The sequence below is a fragment of the Mauremys reevesii genome, linkage group 2, assembly GCF_016161935.1.
Source record: "Mauremys reevesii isolate NIE-2019 linkage group 2, ASM1616193v1, whole genome shotgun sequence".
NCBI lineage: Eukaryota > Metazoa > Chordata > Testudines > Geoemydidae > Mauremys > Mauremys reevesii.
The window spans coordinates 51645355-51662320 of NC_052624.1; the positions used below are offsets into that span (position 1 = coordinate 51645355).

At 34.6% G+C, this 16966-nt stretch overlaps 1 protein-coding gene across 8 annotated transcripts in view; it reads left to right on the plus strand.

The window, feature by feature from the left end:
* PHF14 (PHD finger protein 14) overlaps positions 1–16966 on the plus strand; it is a 288520-nt gene that overhangs the window by 175579 nt on the left and 95975 nt on the right. For 5 of the 8 annotated variants that reach the window (XM_039523434.1, XM_039523432.1, XM_039523433.1 and 2 more), the window contains exon 17: positions 15978–16095. In XM_039523434.1, coding sequence (XP_039379368.1) covers positions 15978–16095 — 118 coding nt within the window. Of the gene's footprint in view, positions 1–6197; positions 6360–15977; positions 16096–16966 lie in introns of those variants that run through there. The other 3 variants (XR_005593827.1, XM_039523437.1, XR_005593828.1) reach the window with 2 other exon arrangements.

Consider the following 16966-nt stretch of genomic DNA (forward strand, 5'->3'; position numbering starts at 1 on the left):
TAATTTTTTCGCTTTAATTGCATGAGTTAACTCTGATTAATCGATAGCCCTAGTTTTAAATTAACAAAAGAATTTAGTATCAGAGATGTTGCCACGATTTTTAAATGTTTGCTCTGTAAAAGGTAATAAAGTTTAAAAAATTACATTGAAAATTAAGTTGTTTTCTAAAGAGTTGTTATACCAAATTTTGGAGAAAATTCAGTCATTAAGGAATATATTGTGACTATGGATCCACCCAGAGCTAGTTAGAGCCATCCCGGCGTGAGGTGATGAATCGCCATATCCTCTCTGTTTCCCCAAGAGGGGTGACAGGCTTATAGCTTCCAAAGTTTGCATTCAATAGACTGCTAACTTCATTGCAGTGGCTGCAACTTGGGAGAGTGTAACCAAGACTCTGTCCGCTCTCTGTCTTCTCATATCTACCTGCACACGGGAATGGGGAGCAACAGCTGTGCAAGATCTGCTTTATCTCCAGTTCTGCTACCTGTGATGTAGAAAGCCAGACTAAAGGGATGTCTTTCACCTCACTTCCATCTTGCATTGCTATAAAAGCCTGGCCATGATTTGCCCCTAAAATGTGAAATGGATTGTATCGTGTTGTAACATAACCTTAACTGCAGAGCCTCTGCCAACACCTCCTTAATTATTTGAAGCTATTGTAAAAACAGAGTTTGTATTTCATACTTAGATAATTTATTTGTGTTTATTGAATATTTGGTAACTTGCTGCCTACAACTACCCTCCACGCCCAGTTTTTGTGTTTTTGTTTTTATTTTAATGTATTCATAGTACTCAGCTGTGACTATGCATGGACACATTTGGTGTTTGATATTGTGCAATCAGGGTTGAGAATTAATTTCATACTATCTTATTGCCTCATACTATACAAACCCTAACTTGGAGTCTTGATGAGATACTAATGAAAAATTGCTTATGCTCTGGCTGCTTGTAATTTTAACTAGCATAAATACACCAACAGTCACCAAATTTGGTTAGATTCATGGGCAACTATTCAGATGAACATACTTTTCTTTATAGCGAATATAGTGAGATTAAACTTGAAGATGCTCTCATAGTGTACTCATTCTAAATAATAGCAGGTGGAAGGAGGGGTTTTGCTTTCAGTGAAAATGGATAGGCACTCCCTGCAATTGCACATTGAATCAGATAGACAGAGACAGCTGCAGAAGGGAGATATGCATAGCAAAAACCAAATCAATTGGATTCAGTCACATCCAAATGAAATTACATCAGTCAATAACCTTCCTTTCAAGTGACTGAAATCTTTCTGGCCCAAATTTCTCTTGTCAGGTTACTCAGTTTTGCCAATGATTAAAGTATCTTAAAATTGCTTCGATAACATCAAGGACCTTGTTGTGACAAGTTCTGTAAATGCAGTCTCTTAAAAGAGAAAGCTGGGTTTCATGTAGAGTATTGAGTGTATTGACTGAATTTCTTTCCATTGGTCCTCAGAAGCTTTTGTTCACAAAGATATTGCAGAATGAAGGAAAACTATACTTCTTACATTGAAGGAATTCATTTCCATGGTCTGATATCTATATTTTATTTTATTCTTATATGTGGTTCTGTGACTTCTTTTTTAAATTTTAAAATAATTCTTGAAGTACAGTGTACTTATTCTAAAGTGGAATAGTACAGTTTTTGAAACACATAATCCTATAAATCGATAGACTATTGTATTGGTTTGCCTCAGTTAGCATATTTATTAAATGTGGGAATACGCTGACCACCTTTAAAAGTTTAGTATTTACTAACCATTACCACCCGAGAGTGGTTTAAATTTAGTTTCCATCTGTACCTGAGATGTTATGATTTGTATTTGTTGCTACTGTGAATATTGATTTTTTTTGTTGCTTTCTTTTCTTTTTGTGTTTTGTTCAGACTGATCACTATATATGTATTCTGTAATCATTCTGGAAATATTTGTAATTGTTTACAATTAATCTATAGTGAGAAGAATCTCATTAATTAACACTCTCTAGGTTTAGGAGACACATTCCATACCATTGGTTTTTTTGTTTAATTACAGACGCTCCACGAGTTACATAAACCCAACGTACGCAAATCCAAGCATATGGAAAAGTTCCTTAAGCTAGAAATAGAAGGGGGTTTTGTTTTGTGTTTTGGGGGGGCGGTTCGTAATGGTCAGAGATGTGTTTCCGACTTACGCAAAATTCGAGTTATGCAAGGTGTTCCGGAACAGAACACTTGCATAAGTTGGGGAGCATCTGTAATCAGTAAGATTCTTGATTTTTAGAAGGTCTGAGCTCTGGCAACACCCACTGACTTAACTGGGAATTGTGGGTACTCATCATCTCCATTACCTTGTCTAGAGTGGAGAAAAAAGTGAGTTTTTAAAACCTATTAGTTCACATAGTTTTCAGCACCACTTAGTATCTAGTACTTTTTAAAACATTTTAGTTGTTTAGGATGAACTCTAGATGGTGAGTTCTAGATTTCGAATTTCACTTAAAATGTTCATTGTCGTTGAAGGCAACCCCATCCTATTCCCTTCCACTGCCAACTACTGTCATATCCTATCCATGTATAATTTCCCCCACAACACCAAACACATGTAGGGACTTGTCAGGATTTACAAAAGGGTAGCTTCAAGCTTTAATGGACCTCATAAGATCTGTCAGAGTAGAGTGCACCTTCTATGGACCTCATGCACAGACCCAGCTTAAATTTTGGATGTTCATTTAAAGGTTTTGTTGAAAAAAGTTAAGTTTGAAAGTATGTGTATAATTGGAATCTAGCTAATGCCCAAAAACGTCCTCTCTAACAAAAATTCTACACCTCTTAAAAACAAGAGATTCCCACTATCATCTCAGAGTACTGTATCACTCACTATCGCCCCACTCAGTTTGCACTCCCCCCTTCCTCTTGTCTATACAAGCAATCAGCAAAAGAACTAATAAAAAGGGTCGGAGGTGCTTTCCCTGGAAAAATCTGACAATATCCCAGTCAATTCAATTTCCTGTATTTGAGAAGATTCAAGGTAATTTCAAGAGATTTTACACAAAAACTACATATTTTTTACCTGATTAGGGGAAGAGGGAGCTGATATGGACAGGGGTGTGTGTGTGTGTGGTGACAGATTGTTTCTTTCTTCCCTCTTTCCCTGGACAGGAAGGAGAGAGAGACAGGGATTCAGCTTTTTCCTTTCTGCCATGGAGGGTGGGGCAAGTCAACAGGTTCCTTTAAAGGAACAGAGGTATATAGGGAACCTCCCTGGCTATAATACCTCTCCTCCCTCTTCCGTATCTTCCCTCACAAAAATAAACAAAAACAAAAAAACCCCACACTGCTCTTCTGGCCTGCTGTTGCCTCATCCACTGACTGGAAAGTCTGGGAAACTCATATTTCCATTTCAGATTCTCCTGCCTAGCAAGTCCTCACTTCTCCAGGCACAGATGGAAATGTGAGTTCTGTGGCTAAATCCACCAGTCATCGTTGATAATCTCAACAAGGAGTAGATGGAAATGTATAGGGTGGCTAGATTAAGTAGGGTCCTTGAAGTGGAAGACAAGGATTTGAAGTTGATGTAGTAAGTGAGAGGAAGCCAGTGAGGGGACAAGAGAAAAGAACTAGTTGTTTGGATCAGTAAGGGTTGGGGATAGATGAAATGGAAAGGGGAAAGGCAAAGAGAAGAGTCATCACATCACTCGGTATCAGGGTTGTTTTAATCATAATTTAAATCAGCAAGCAGGAACCTGGATTTAAATCATCTTTTTTAATCATGTTTTGCATTTGTACTTTTGAATTATTTTCCTAAAGAAAGGATGATTCTCATTGGTGAGCAATCATTAAAATTGGTTGATTTGCTGCTAAATATAGCTTTTTACGCTAAATCTGGTGCCTCTTTTTGCTATCTATACCTATTAAAGCAGTGATAAACCTTAGCTTACATTTATTCAGATTCTTAATATTGATGTTTTTTCTTGTTAGAAAATGGTGAATGATACGTTTCTTAGTAATAGATTATTATTAATTTTTTATTTGTGATTTGTGTCAGTCTCTAGCTGGATATAAATTCAAATGCTACTTAAAATGCACAAAAACAGAATTTTAACATTTTTTAAAAATTAAACTAACTTAAATGTGCTGGATACATAAGAAAAAATATTTATCAAAACATGTTTTCCATTTAAAGCTAACTGATATATTAAACAAAGGGAGTATTATCTGTAGTTAGTTTATTGAACTGATTGTTTCTGGTCACTGTCTCTTTCAAGATTTTAGAACTAGTAGATTTTACCCCCCACACATAGTGTTTGCTCATAAATTGGAAGAGGAAAAACAAGCTTTTCTGCTTTTTCAACTCCCAATTGGTTTCTTAACTTTTGAATGAATTAGTCATCGAACTGAACTAGTTGAATAAACTGAAATTAATAAAATATTCTCTCTGCACCTGCAGATGCTGAGTGCTAAGTCAGCTTTTGACAGCAGTAGCATCAACTCTAGTACTTCCACCAAATCAATGGTCTGATTTCCTTTAAAACTTGGCAGCAACATACTGCTTAATATTTTTATTGTATTTAATATAAATGATTTTAATAGATTATAATAATCTTATCCCTTAAGATAGGTTGTCACTTTTAAAATTTAATTTTAAATAGGTTTATTTTAAAAATTAATCTGCATTTAATTTATATTAAAATCTGATTTAAACAAAAATAAGCTGGTTTTTATTATTTTTAATTGTTGATTTTTATCCATCCTGTTTCTCATAAGCAAGCCGTGGACAAGAGTTTTAATAATAATGACACAGAAGAAATGTTTTGTGAGTTTCTACAAATCAGTAACGTTGATAATCAATTGCTATTTGTGGATAACGTGAGTTCTCATTAGTATGTTTGCTCAGTTATATTTTTTTGTCTTCCATTTACATGAATCAATTGTTGCTTGAGCTGCTTATGTGTATAAGTAGCCATTGTTTCCTTAAATAGCCTGTAGTAAATTAGGTGGAGGCTTTTTGATGTGAAAGAAATGTTGACATAGCCCAATTTTGGAAATACTGTAAATATTAAATTAGAGAGTAGGCAGTATAAAGCTTGTTTTTAAATGGAATAGTTTTCTTTGTTAATGTATATGTAACAAACATTCATTATGTTGCAGAATTGCTGTCTTGCTATTCCTAGGCATATGCTGTTTAGATCTTTCACCCTTTTAACAGTGTACATAGATTTAAAAAAAAAAACATTTAAAATATACTTTCTTCATAGGCTTCCTGGACCTGCTCCGCAGATCCTTTAGACTCCTTTAGTGGCCTTGGTTTGGCTTTACATCAGTACTGTATGATGTGCAGACTCGTTATTAAAACTTAATTCATTAAATAGTAAAACTATTGTGGCTCAGTGCAGCTAATTTAAGGATCTAACCATGTCTCAGTTCATCAAGATGAAGGGAGAAGGGAAGAGTGAAGTGGATTTGTATATGTTACTCCCCTGCCCTTCAAAGGAATGGACCCCTAAATCCAACATTAAATGAACATTGGTGCTAGAAAACTGCAACACAATCCCTGTTATGTTTCTTTAAGTGGTAATTTTTCTTTGACACAATCTCATTTTTTACTCATTTTCCACTTAATTACGCTGTATTTTTTAAAAGAGATACTAAAAGTACTTCAAGTACCTCAAATTCCGAATAGAAAGCAATTATTTTTTAAAGAAAGGGTTTGTTCTGTCTTGAGTGGATGTTTAGTAAAAATTAAGTAAATAAGCCTATTTTCTGATACTTTTTCTATAAAACAAACATGCAGCTTCAACCGTGCACCCAAGAAGTGTAAGCATCTGGTTTATCTGCACACTGTCATGTATTATTGCTTAGAGTTCCACCTATGAGGATAATGCTATCTTGCATGTTCATGTTTGTCTGTCTTAACTAAGCCATTGCTTTTATGATCAAAAACCTATGCAGTCTTCTCTTCTTTTTGAACTGCACTGAGGAAAGAATCAAAAAGGATGCTACACTTAACCCAAGTCAGTTTGAAGTTTGGACTCTTAGAAAAGAAAAAGACTTATGTGTATGACATTACTCTTAAACCATCTATTTGGATCTGACCATACATATTATTTTAATCTATTGTGGTTTTAAAATGTTTCATAAGACACAGAGCAGAGCTGCTATGATCTTAAATGTTAATATTCTTTTCTTATCACTTTACTGTGTAGATACCCTTCATGAGACACAACTCTACCACAGCTCATCCTCGGAGGCAATCCTGGAAACCTCTTTTAGAAATGTGATTTTAAAATGTGGAAAACTCTCAATAGAGTACATAAGTAAAGGAGAACAGCTATCTTGTCTTTTTCATAAGCTTATCGTGACAAAAAGTTGAGTTTGCTTGTCAGGTTTGGCTAGAATGTAATTGATTGGTTTGTTACTTGGACTGACAAGGCAGTTAATTTGCCTGCATTTTTTGCACTAATCAGGAACATTTGATATATCCATTGTTGGAAAATACCAGATAAATGTTGTGTCAGAATTGTCCTGTTAAGTAATGTCTTGTTCCCCTGTGCTTCCTTGACAAATGATGATATACAGTGCTTGGATTCATTGAAGAGTGACAGAAACCTATGGGACTTAAATACCGTGTGTTCCTCTGTGGTGGTATTGATTTCTTTTTAAAAAAGCAACGCTTTGCCATCAGTCTGCTGCTCTACTAATATGCAGTTTAATAAGAATATTCCTATATAAATACTGTGTTGTGGGATACGATAGAAGTTTATGTAAAAGGATTATTTCAGTACAGTGGCAATAACAGACCTGTAAAACACTTGACACTTTCTCATTTTGAAATAATAGCCTTGCTGCAGAAGAATTGATTTTGTGTTTATTAGCATGAACTAATTGTTTCCGCTTTCAAATGTTCAAGTGAACAGAAATATATCCATGCTTTCTGGATCACTGCTGAGACAAATGGGAAAATTTGAACATTGTCTTATTTGGATTAATTTTGCTGTGGTGTTCAGGTCAAGGTATGTTTTGGTTTTTTATTTAGTTTTTTTCAATTTAAATATGAAGCTGCTATATAAGTTGGGGATGAATGAAGAACTGATCACACAGCTTACCATCTGAAAGATCTTCATCTACGTCCATGTACCTCCAGATAGATACAGACATAATATTTTGGTCTACAAACTATGCTGATCAAGTTCTTAAATCTTCAGCAGCAGTATATAGACATCTCCATTGTTTCATCTTGAACTTGCTTGGGGAAAAAACTCTGTTCAAGTGTAACCATACTTGTAACTTTGCGACATATCATCTTGGAACTTCTTGATCTCTGGTGGGGTTTTTTGTCATCTATCAAGGTATATTTTTAGTTGAAAATAAATTTTAAACATAAAAGGAAAAAGATACATTCTGTATTAAGCGATAGGAGAAAAATACAAATTGGTGTATACTAATTTAAAAGTCATATCTTATTAGGGCATCTGATGTTTGGATATTATGTTCAATAAAATTAACTTGATGTGTCTAACAAGTTGTACTGTTTTGAAAAAAAAAGTCAAAAGAGGATTTTCTTTTTAACATTTTATAAATGTTCTTTAGCCATAAGGCACACACAAAGCTCCTCGCAAGTGAAGAAATGTGTATTTTGGGAGTCCAGTTTTCAAGTCAGAAGGCCATTTTAGATAAGAGAGGAGGGAGTTTAGATTCAACTCTTGGAGAATTCAGAAACACAGGTGACTAGAGAAAATTACATCTAGCCATTATGTTAATAGAAAAAAAATCTATTGTGTATGATGCAGGCCATACTTAATGTCTGGCTAGGAATTACTAATGACTTTTTTTTAACATTATCTTACTAGAAAACCAAATGTACTGTGACATATGGTCAATAATTAGCCTTTGTGTTACCACCTCCAGTTTCTAGTACAGCATTCTTTTATTCTCTCCGAAGACATAATGTGACAGTGAGTGCCACTTCCCGGTTTTAATGTTTGCTACCTTAAATTTTCATTTGTTTAATAGTAGATTACTTAAATTTCTTAATCTGAGACAGTAAATTTTGTCTGTGTTTTTCCATTGATGCCCCTCCCCCCAAAAATGTGTATTCAGTACTCTATTAAACCAATCATCCTCCACTGGTCCAGCATCGTCAATACTATAGATACTCAGGTACATGTTTATGAAGTGACTGTTCTGTTAAGCATTATTTACTACCACCATTATATAGCTAGCAAACACTGACCTTAACTGAAATATATGCTACAGTCTCACGTCTAATGACGAAAGTATTGGTGATTAGCAAACATGAAAACATTAGAGGATAGAATAATGACTTTTCTTGTCAGCTGTGTTGTGTGGGGGCTTTATTTTGGTAGGGTGTACAACTCTCTCTCATGTAGTGAATTATTTCATTTGCCTTTCCTCTCTGGAAACCCAGGTAAAATATTGTATATTTCATATCTTGAAATGTTCAGTGGTGATCTAATCCTTAATGGGCACTTACAGTAGTTCACAACCACCAGGCAATTGAGTACAATTGATTACAGTAGTTTGAACTCCTGAAATGCCCAGACTTCTGGAGTAGTGTGGATGTTACAGGTTAGGACCAGGAGAAGTAATTTAGTACAGTACCTGCTCATAGTTTGTCTGTAACAAACAAGAGTTTCCAGAGTCTAATTTTAAGGGATAGAAAACAAACAAAAATACAACCACCCTTTCCTCTGTCTTCCAGAAGGTAAAATATGTAGTATGTATCTTTCTAGCACCCTGTCTGTATAGAACTACTCCATCTAGGTTAAAAATAATATAAAAGCAGGTCATATACAGTAGGTATATATCATATACAGTTTATAACCCCAGTATGTTTGAGACACACACACTCGTAGAGAGAGACATACACTGTATCTATGCATTTAAGTCCCCTTGTGTGTGCATGTACTTATGGAATTCCCTATATAATTTGTTTTGGGAACCCATAGTGTGTTGCACAGTTTATGATTTACCACAGCTGCCTCATAACAAAAGTGAACACACACTTCTGCCCTAGAAGGATGCTGTTAACTTGCATATATGTTGAAGCAGGTTTTCTGCTAATATTTCTACATTTTAATTTGTAAATTCTTTTTAATAGTTTCTTTGAGTTCATTTATTTCATAGAGCAGACAAGATTTTTGTGTCCCTGACCGTTTAGGGAGTCTTACATTATAAATATACAAAATATATCTTTCCAAAATTGTGTGAAGGTAGTCAATGCATGATTTTTCTTTGCCTCTAGATGTATACTTTTAAAATGCGTAGTTATAAACACAACTTTTTTTTTTAAGTGGAATTGACTATACAAATGCCTGATAGATGTAGGCTTGTTTTCTATTTACTCCTATATGGTATGGATAATTGACAGTTATATAGCTCTTAAACACCATTGTGATAGGCACCTTAAAAAGAACCAAAATAGATACCTTAAGTGTGTTGTGATAGTTTGAAATACTGTGTAGACAGAAAGTTATGTGTACCTTTTTCATCTTAAATTGAGATTACTGCCAAAAGTTCAGAGCCTTTAGCTATCCATGGTGATACATTTGGTGTGTGTGGGTGAGGATGGGTGTACAGGTTAGACTGCAAGGCACTTTGGACACCACATTTCCTTTACACTGGGACAGTAGCGGGAGAGGGGCAGGTGATGTAAAGCTAGCTGTGATAGTTTTACACCATTCAGGGATTACTCTAAACCAGGGCAATACCCAGCTGCCTAATTGGGGCAGGTTTCTGCCTGACCACTACAAAGGAGGCCAAGGGATGCTGAGGATATGGCCTATATACTTTCAGTTGGAGTTATGTAATCTATCTTTTCTTTTCTTTTTTTCTTTTTTGTTGTTTGACCCATAATTTGTATTTATTTAAAGAAGGGCATGTTACCCAAACCTACAGATCACATCAAAACGAAAGTAACTTTCATTGGAACCCATGAAGTAGGGTTGCATGATTATGCAATATAATGATTATGGAATGCGGGCACTGAAAATATTTCCATATTTTTCAGTAGATGCCTGGGGGATGGTTGTCCAAAGAGCAGAATGTCCAATGAGTATTGCATGACGAAAGTATTTTATTTTTTCTCTGAGTCCATTTTTGGATAAGGAAAATGAAAACATACATCTTGATAGTGCAATCTAGAAGGTACTATCCTTTCACCTCTGGATCCTGGGTTCAACTTCAGCTTTAGATAAGTGAAAAACTGTGAGTTTTAGTTTAGTCTCTGTGCACATCACAAACGTAGTACACATGTTCACATTTGAGCCTCTACTCAGGAGAGGTCTAGCAGTGTTGGGCAGGCATGGATTTAAGGATAAACATTGAGTCAGCAAGCCGGAGAGCCTAGTGTGTGAGGAAGGAGGTTTGTCCTTCACAGTGTATGTAGTATTAGGAACACCTAATTAGGAGATGGGGCCAGAATAATTCAATGCAGAGGGAAACCCAGGTAGCATAGTGTGACAGTTAAATACACCCCTGGTGTTGGAATTGCAGGAGTGTTGTAGTTCTGAACTGATGGGTGGTGGAGTGAACGTACAGCTCAGGCTAGTCATTTATTTGACAGTTTATTGTTTGTAAAATTCTAGACTGAATCTATTGGAATTTTGCCTGAGGAACAACTGTATGATAGGCCCCCTCTAACACAAAAGATTTGTCTCGTGCTCTAGCAATGTTGTATATTCTCCCATAAAATAGATTTACCCTCAGAGATGAAAATTTTATATATATATATAATGTCTAAAGTTAATTGTGATTTTTTTTTTAACATGGTACCCTTTTGCATGACATTGTTGAAAATCTGCAGTGGTGTGTGCATTTAAGTGAAAGAGATTTTCTGTAGTCTCTGAAGCATATACGTGAAGTTGAATTTAAAGATTAGCTTATTAATGTTGTGTTTCAGGGACTTGTAGGTAATTACTTTTACAGCTATAGATGGGCACTGCTGACTTATGAATGCAAAATAGCTCACTCTGCCTGAGTCAGCTCTTTGTAAATTTATATGATATTAACTGTGGTGACTTACAAATGTGTCTGTAATGGGTATGCCTTGCATCCACTGTTCCTTTGTAAAAGCACAGGTCTTTTTCCCTACTACTCACTCTAAGACTTCTGCAGGCCAGCTGATAAGATTCCCTCCTGTGCAGGTAGATGCGATGTAATGAAATTGGATGTGCGTGCTGAGCTTTGTAAATAAAATGAGATTGACCCCCCAGCCATTATCTCATTTATCTGATTTACATTGTAAAATCAGGATCTACACTATTGATTAGAGCATAATTAGTTAATTATGAAGAGGAAAAATACAGAGTTATGTGGAGCTTGAACACAGCAGGCTATACTGCTCAAAAAATTCCAAGGGCATGAGCAGATGGAGATCACTTTAATAAAGAACAAAGCATACGTGTTTCAGGTATGGAACTGTCTAATCAACCTCTTGCTGTGAGGAGATTCTTGACCTCCATTCTATATTTTTTACACATGAACAATATTTCCTTTCAATTGTTACCATTTCCTTTTATTATTTAACTTATTAATCTAACTACTACAAATTTTCACCTTCCTTCCTCGGTTTATCTACCGTATTTTCTCCATGTAAAATTAGAAAATTAATTACCTGCCTTCCTTTTCGGAATGGAAAACAAAGCACTTCCTAATTTTGTTATGTAACATGATTTGAATCTTGTTAAAGGCATTGACAATAATATGCAGCACCATATCAGTTAAAGCTTTTTTAACATCAGGAGCTTGTTTTTTAGCCTACCCGTAAAGGATCTCCATTTTTTGTTTTCACAACGTTCTGGGTACAACTCTTAGACCCTGTACTTAATTGCACCCGTAGATCACGTACTTTGGCATATAATGGCCAGTAAATTATCCTCAAATAGTGGGGGATGAAAATTTGGGTGCCCATTTTAGAAAATTTGATCGCTGAAGCACATGGTTAATATTTTGTCTAAACTTAGCAGTGCCTAACCTTATTACAAGGAGGGCCACATAAACCTAGGCACAAGCTTGTGTGAACCAAATAGATTTCTGTATATTTTAATAAGATTTAAAGTCACCTGTATTGATTTATATTTTAAGTTTAGCTTGTTTCGTATGTGTTTATATAGGTTGTTTCTAAATACAGTGTTATCTATTTACACACTTGTGTAAACTAAAATGATGTAAAGATGACAAAACGCTAATGAATCAATCATTAATATATTGTGTTGAAGAATGCCCTGGACCTTATGACATGCTCTGGTGGGCCATAGGTTGGACACCCCGGTCTAAACTATGGAGAATATACATAGCTAAACCAATATTATACATATATAGAAAGCAGCGTGTGCTAGCCAGCTTGTTTATAACCCTAGCAGAGAAGCCAAGTACATAACTATCTAGTCACCTCTAGAAGAGTTCCCACAAGATCATATCTGAGGCACATTTGTCCAGGGAGTGTAGGGAAGCGTGCACTGTTGGTATCTATGCTTCACCTGTTCTGTGAACACGACTACTGCAAAGTTCCGGGACTATTAACTTGTCATCTTTCACAACCAACAGTTTTAACATCAGGAGCTTGTTTTTTAGCCTACCCTTAAAGGATCTCCATTTTTTGTTTTCACAACGTTCTGGGTACAACTCTTAGACCACTGAGATGCTTTTAAAAAAGTTTTAAAGTCATGTTATAGTTTGTTTAGGTTCTGTTTCTGGATCTGACAGTATGTTTTCCATCTCCTCATTTAACTAGGACCCTAGACCATAGTATATAGTTCATATTGCAGACCTTAATACTCATTTTGCCAGTTGTCTTTGTAAGCTAACTGACAGGCATATGATAACTGACCAGGTTTCCTCCAGTGCTGGTGCCAATGCTAGACTATAATTCATCAAGGAGGAACAAGTGTATTCTTTACAGAGCTGAAATGTGTGTGAGCTGTCCCTTTTTCTCCAAGAATTTGAATCTCAATCACCAAAAATGTATCACACAACAGTGCTGCCAGGCAGATGGTCCAGTAGTAAAATATTCTAATTAGTAGATCTTTTATTTTATCAGAAATGTGGCAGAAATGTATTCTGTATCCTACCATCTCACCATATTAACATTGGTAGAGTCTAGTCCAGCTTCTATAGAAGTCAATGGTCAAATTCCCATTGGAATCAATGGAAAGGATATTGGGATAATCATAGTTTTGTGCCTAGAAGATCATCTTTTTTTAAACAGCTAAATTTATTTTAATTTACCTATCATTGCACAGTACATTTATCATTTTACTATGCTTTTTTCACTAAGGGAGCTCTTTTATATTCATATTTTTTAAATATCAAATTTAGGTTCTACTGTACCAGAATATATTTTTATAAAAAACAATATAAAAGCAATGTTTCACAATTTATGGTAATCGTTTTGTAAATATGCATCACATGATACTTTCACATTTGAACGGTGTGTGGTATATGAGGATGATTTTATTATCCACATGCTCTCACTAATTTTGTATATATATTTAAATAAAAAAACAAACACTTAGTTGCTGGAAACTTTTTTATATTGAAGTTTTTAATTTACTATATACATATACAAGAAAAACATGAGAATATTGTTTTTTACAGACAAAATAAATTGGTTTGAAAAGAAAATTCAATTGAATACAAGAACAAAACTTGGCTTTAGGATCATGCAACCTGTATCGTTTCTCATAATGTTATAGTCATTTCAACCCAACTTATGTAGATTTACTGAATGACTTTTGAAACATGGCTTAAAGTAAAATCAAAATACTGGGCATTCTGGATGAAAGATGTTTTCCCTCTGTCCAAATTAGAGATTTTAAAGCATGATTTTGAAAAGGAAAGATTGTTTTCTTTTAAATAGAACATTTCTATTACAACTAGTCTCCCATTATGCTGTGCTATTACAAACAGTCTGCCAACAGAATCTGTGTAGGTTGTGCTGAAATGACTAATATTCTGACATTTGTAGATTTTAGGATCCAATAGAGTCCTTTTGAAATGTGTTTATTGAATTAGTTGAAAATAAGTCTGATAAAATATAATTTACATATTGGAAGATCTCTAAATGTTTGACAGAAAGGAGTAGTTCAGTTAGAATACTTGTGTGTTGGCACTGCTCACAAGTGTAAGGGTTTCCAAGATAAACTTCAAGACATTTCTGTGAAATAGATTAGGAATATTACACTTCTTTTCAGATGCAGAAACTGAGGCACAAGGAGGTTAAGTGACTTATCAAAGGTCACACAAATCATTTGCAAAGCCAGGAAAAGGATTCAAGAGTCCAGGCTGTTATATTCCCATCTTTCCTCATTAACAATCCTGCCCCCCTTCTATTTATTTATTTATTTGGTAATATGCCTTTGCAAGATTTTTTTTAACTGTTTATATTTCTAGTTATGCTACTAATAATTATCTATCCATTGACTTACAAAAATGGTTACAACATGGTTATAATTACACTGCTCTTAATATCTTTTATTATGGAATTGATTTTAAAAGCCCTGTTAAGTTTATATTTTCTTTTGTAGTCATAGGGCTTATACTACAATCAGGCAAAGATACACTTTAACATAATAAGTGCTATGCAGGGTACAGTTTTCATTATGATGTATGCCAATGTAAAAATATCTTTTGGGCCCAGTCTTGCATTCCTTAAGCAGGCAAAACTCTCGTTAGTGCCGAGTGTCCATATGGAAGTAGGCAATACTTAAAAAGGCATTACTAATAAAGGATCTTGGAGGAACAGAGATTTCACCTGTACCAGTGATCATGCTCTATATGACTACATAAAAAAGGAGACAATTCCAGAATGTGCACCCTCTGCAGTAATGCTAGAAAAATACTTGTTTAGGTTAACCAAATACTATCCCAAACTGGTTATATTTTTATATGAAGTTTTCCTTTCAAATATTTTAGTGCATTCCTTTTGTTTAATCCTCTTTTTGTTATGTGCTATGTGTACTGTGCCTTTTATGTTTTAAAAAAATAATTCTGCATCTTCACCTTGCTGCAGTTTGGGGGTTTCTTAAATTTGCTTTGCTGGCTTCTTATCTGTGGATTTCCTGGCTTATGAGGCTTTAATTCAAACATTATTTAAATGGAATAAATAAAAATAATCTGACAAAATTAGTTTTCAAAAAGCTTTCCCTTTTGAACAAAAGATCATAGGGTGTATGCAAAAAAGTGATGAAGACAACCACTTCAATAAGATGTATGAATCTCCATTATTTGCTGTTAAATTCTTTTTTCTTTTTGAGCATATTGTTGTACTGTCTGATGTAAGACTCCCTTCATTAAGCACTGCAGTATAGGAAATGCTTCTTCAGTGGCAGTAAGACTAAGAATGTCTGAAAAAAGAATAGTTATGTTAGATGTTTCAGACTGTTGTCTGTGGGGTGTACCTGGCACAAAACATTATAAAAAAGCTTGTTGATAAACTTAGAATTATTGTGTGTACAGGGTACACTTTTTGTCAGTTATAAATTAAAGATGACAGCAAAATGTTTTAACTGAATGACCTTTTCAAATTCATACTAAAAGAATCTCACATTATTGAATATTTTGTGCAGATTGTATTTATTGGTTACAAAGTCACTATTTAAAAAATCATGCATGCACTTGTAAACATGTTTGAATTACTAAATATGTTGGGAGACATTATGGAAGATCCATAATGCAAAAAGTTCTGTTAGCTGGAAAGTGTGCTAAATTCTGCAAATTGTAAATATACAGAAAATACATAGCTGCCTGCTGCATTTCTGCATGAGAATATTCCAAATTAAATAGAAACATACTTGAAATGTGTGAGTGTACATGTAAATCACCCTTCCTGAAAATGTCTGTTTTAATCCAACTAATGATTCAGAGATTTGGGGGTAAGTTTTCCATGGGGTGAACTACCCCAAAGTGCTTATAGAGTGGCTTGATTTAATTTATGAAGAAACACAATATACCTGTTTCTCCTGCAGGTGTGATGAATGCAGGCTCTGCTACCATTTTGGTTGTCTGGAACCTCCTTTGAAAAAATCTCCAAAACAGACAGGCTATGGATGGATTTGTCAAGAGTGTGATTCTACTTCCTCTAAAGTAAGTTAATTCATTCTGTGAAAACTCAGGGGAGGAGTTCTGGTTTTGCATAGCCTTTTTAAGCAAATCATTGCATAGTTTCTCATCTTGAGTTTGTGTTTGAACACTTTGCATAGATCTGCATTGGGAAACAGACATTTAATTATACACAGTTAAAGGTTACACTGCAAGGATTTCATCTTGGCTTTAACTGAAGGAGAGAAAAATGCAAAATGGAAATTGTGTTCATTGGCTCATAAAGGGGAGTTTATTATTCCTCTTAAATATTTTCTTCTTATATTATGGTGGTGACCCCCAAATATATAAGCCCAAAGTATTAAGTTAAAATACCATATCATTCTTTGCCCCATTATAAGCAGTCAGATATTTTAATAATGTAAACCTTAATCTGTGAAGGCATGGTTAATAGTAAATTCATTTAAAATGTATTTATGAAAGATTTGAAAGTCTACATTTTTTATTTTTGTTTTTTCCAATGTAAATCAATTGTGAGGGACATTATTACGTTAGCATGAAGGATATTTGTAAGGTATAACATTCTAAATTTGTTTGAACTTAAAATTCTCACTTCTAAAACATTGTTATATTAATGCTAACCAACATAGGATTTTTTGGTTGGGTTTGGTTTAGTCTATTAACATTTTCCTGAACACTAGTTTCTTTAGTGTTGGCATGGTTGCCAAAACCCTGTGGATGCTTTAAAGAGACACTGTCGTCATCTTGATTTTTTGTAAAGTGACTAATTTAAAAAATATCAATTTTCTGATAGGGCATCATTAAAATAAGAGCTTTTTAAAAAATCAGTTAAATTTCATAAGCTTTTCTGCTACCTGTTGTTGCTTATTAGGGTATTTTCGGGAAGAGATAAAGT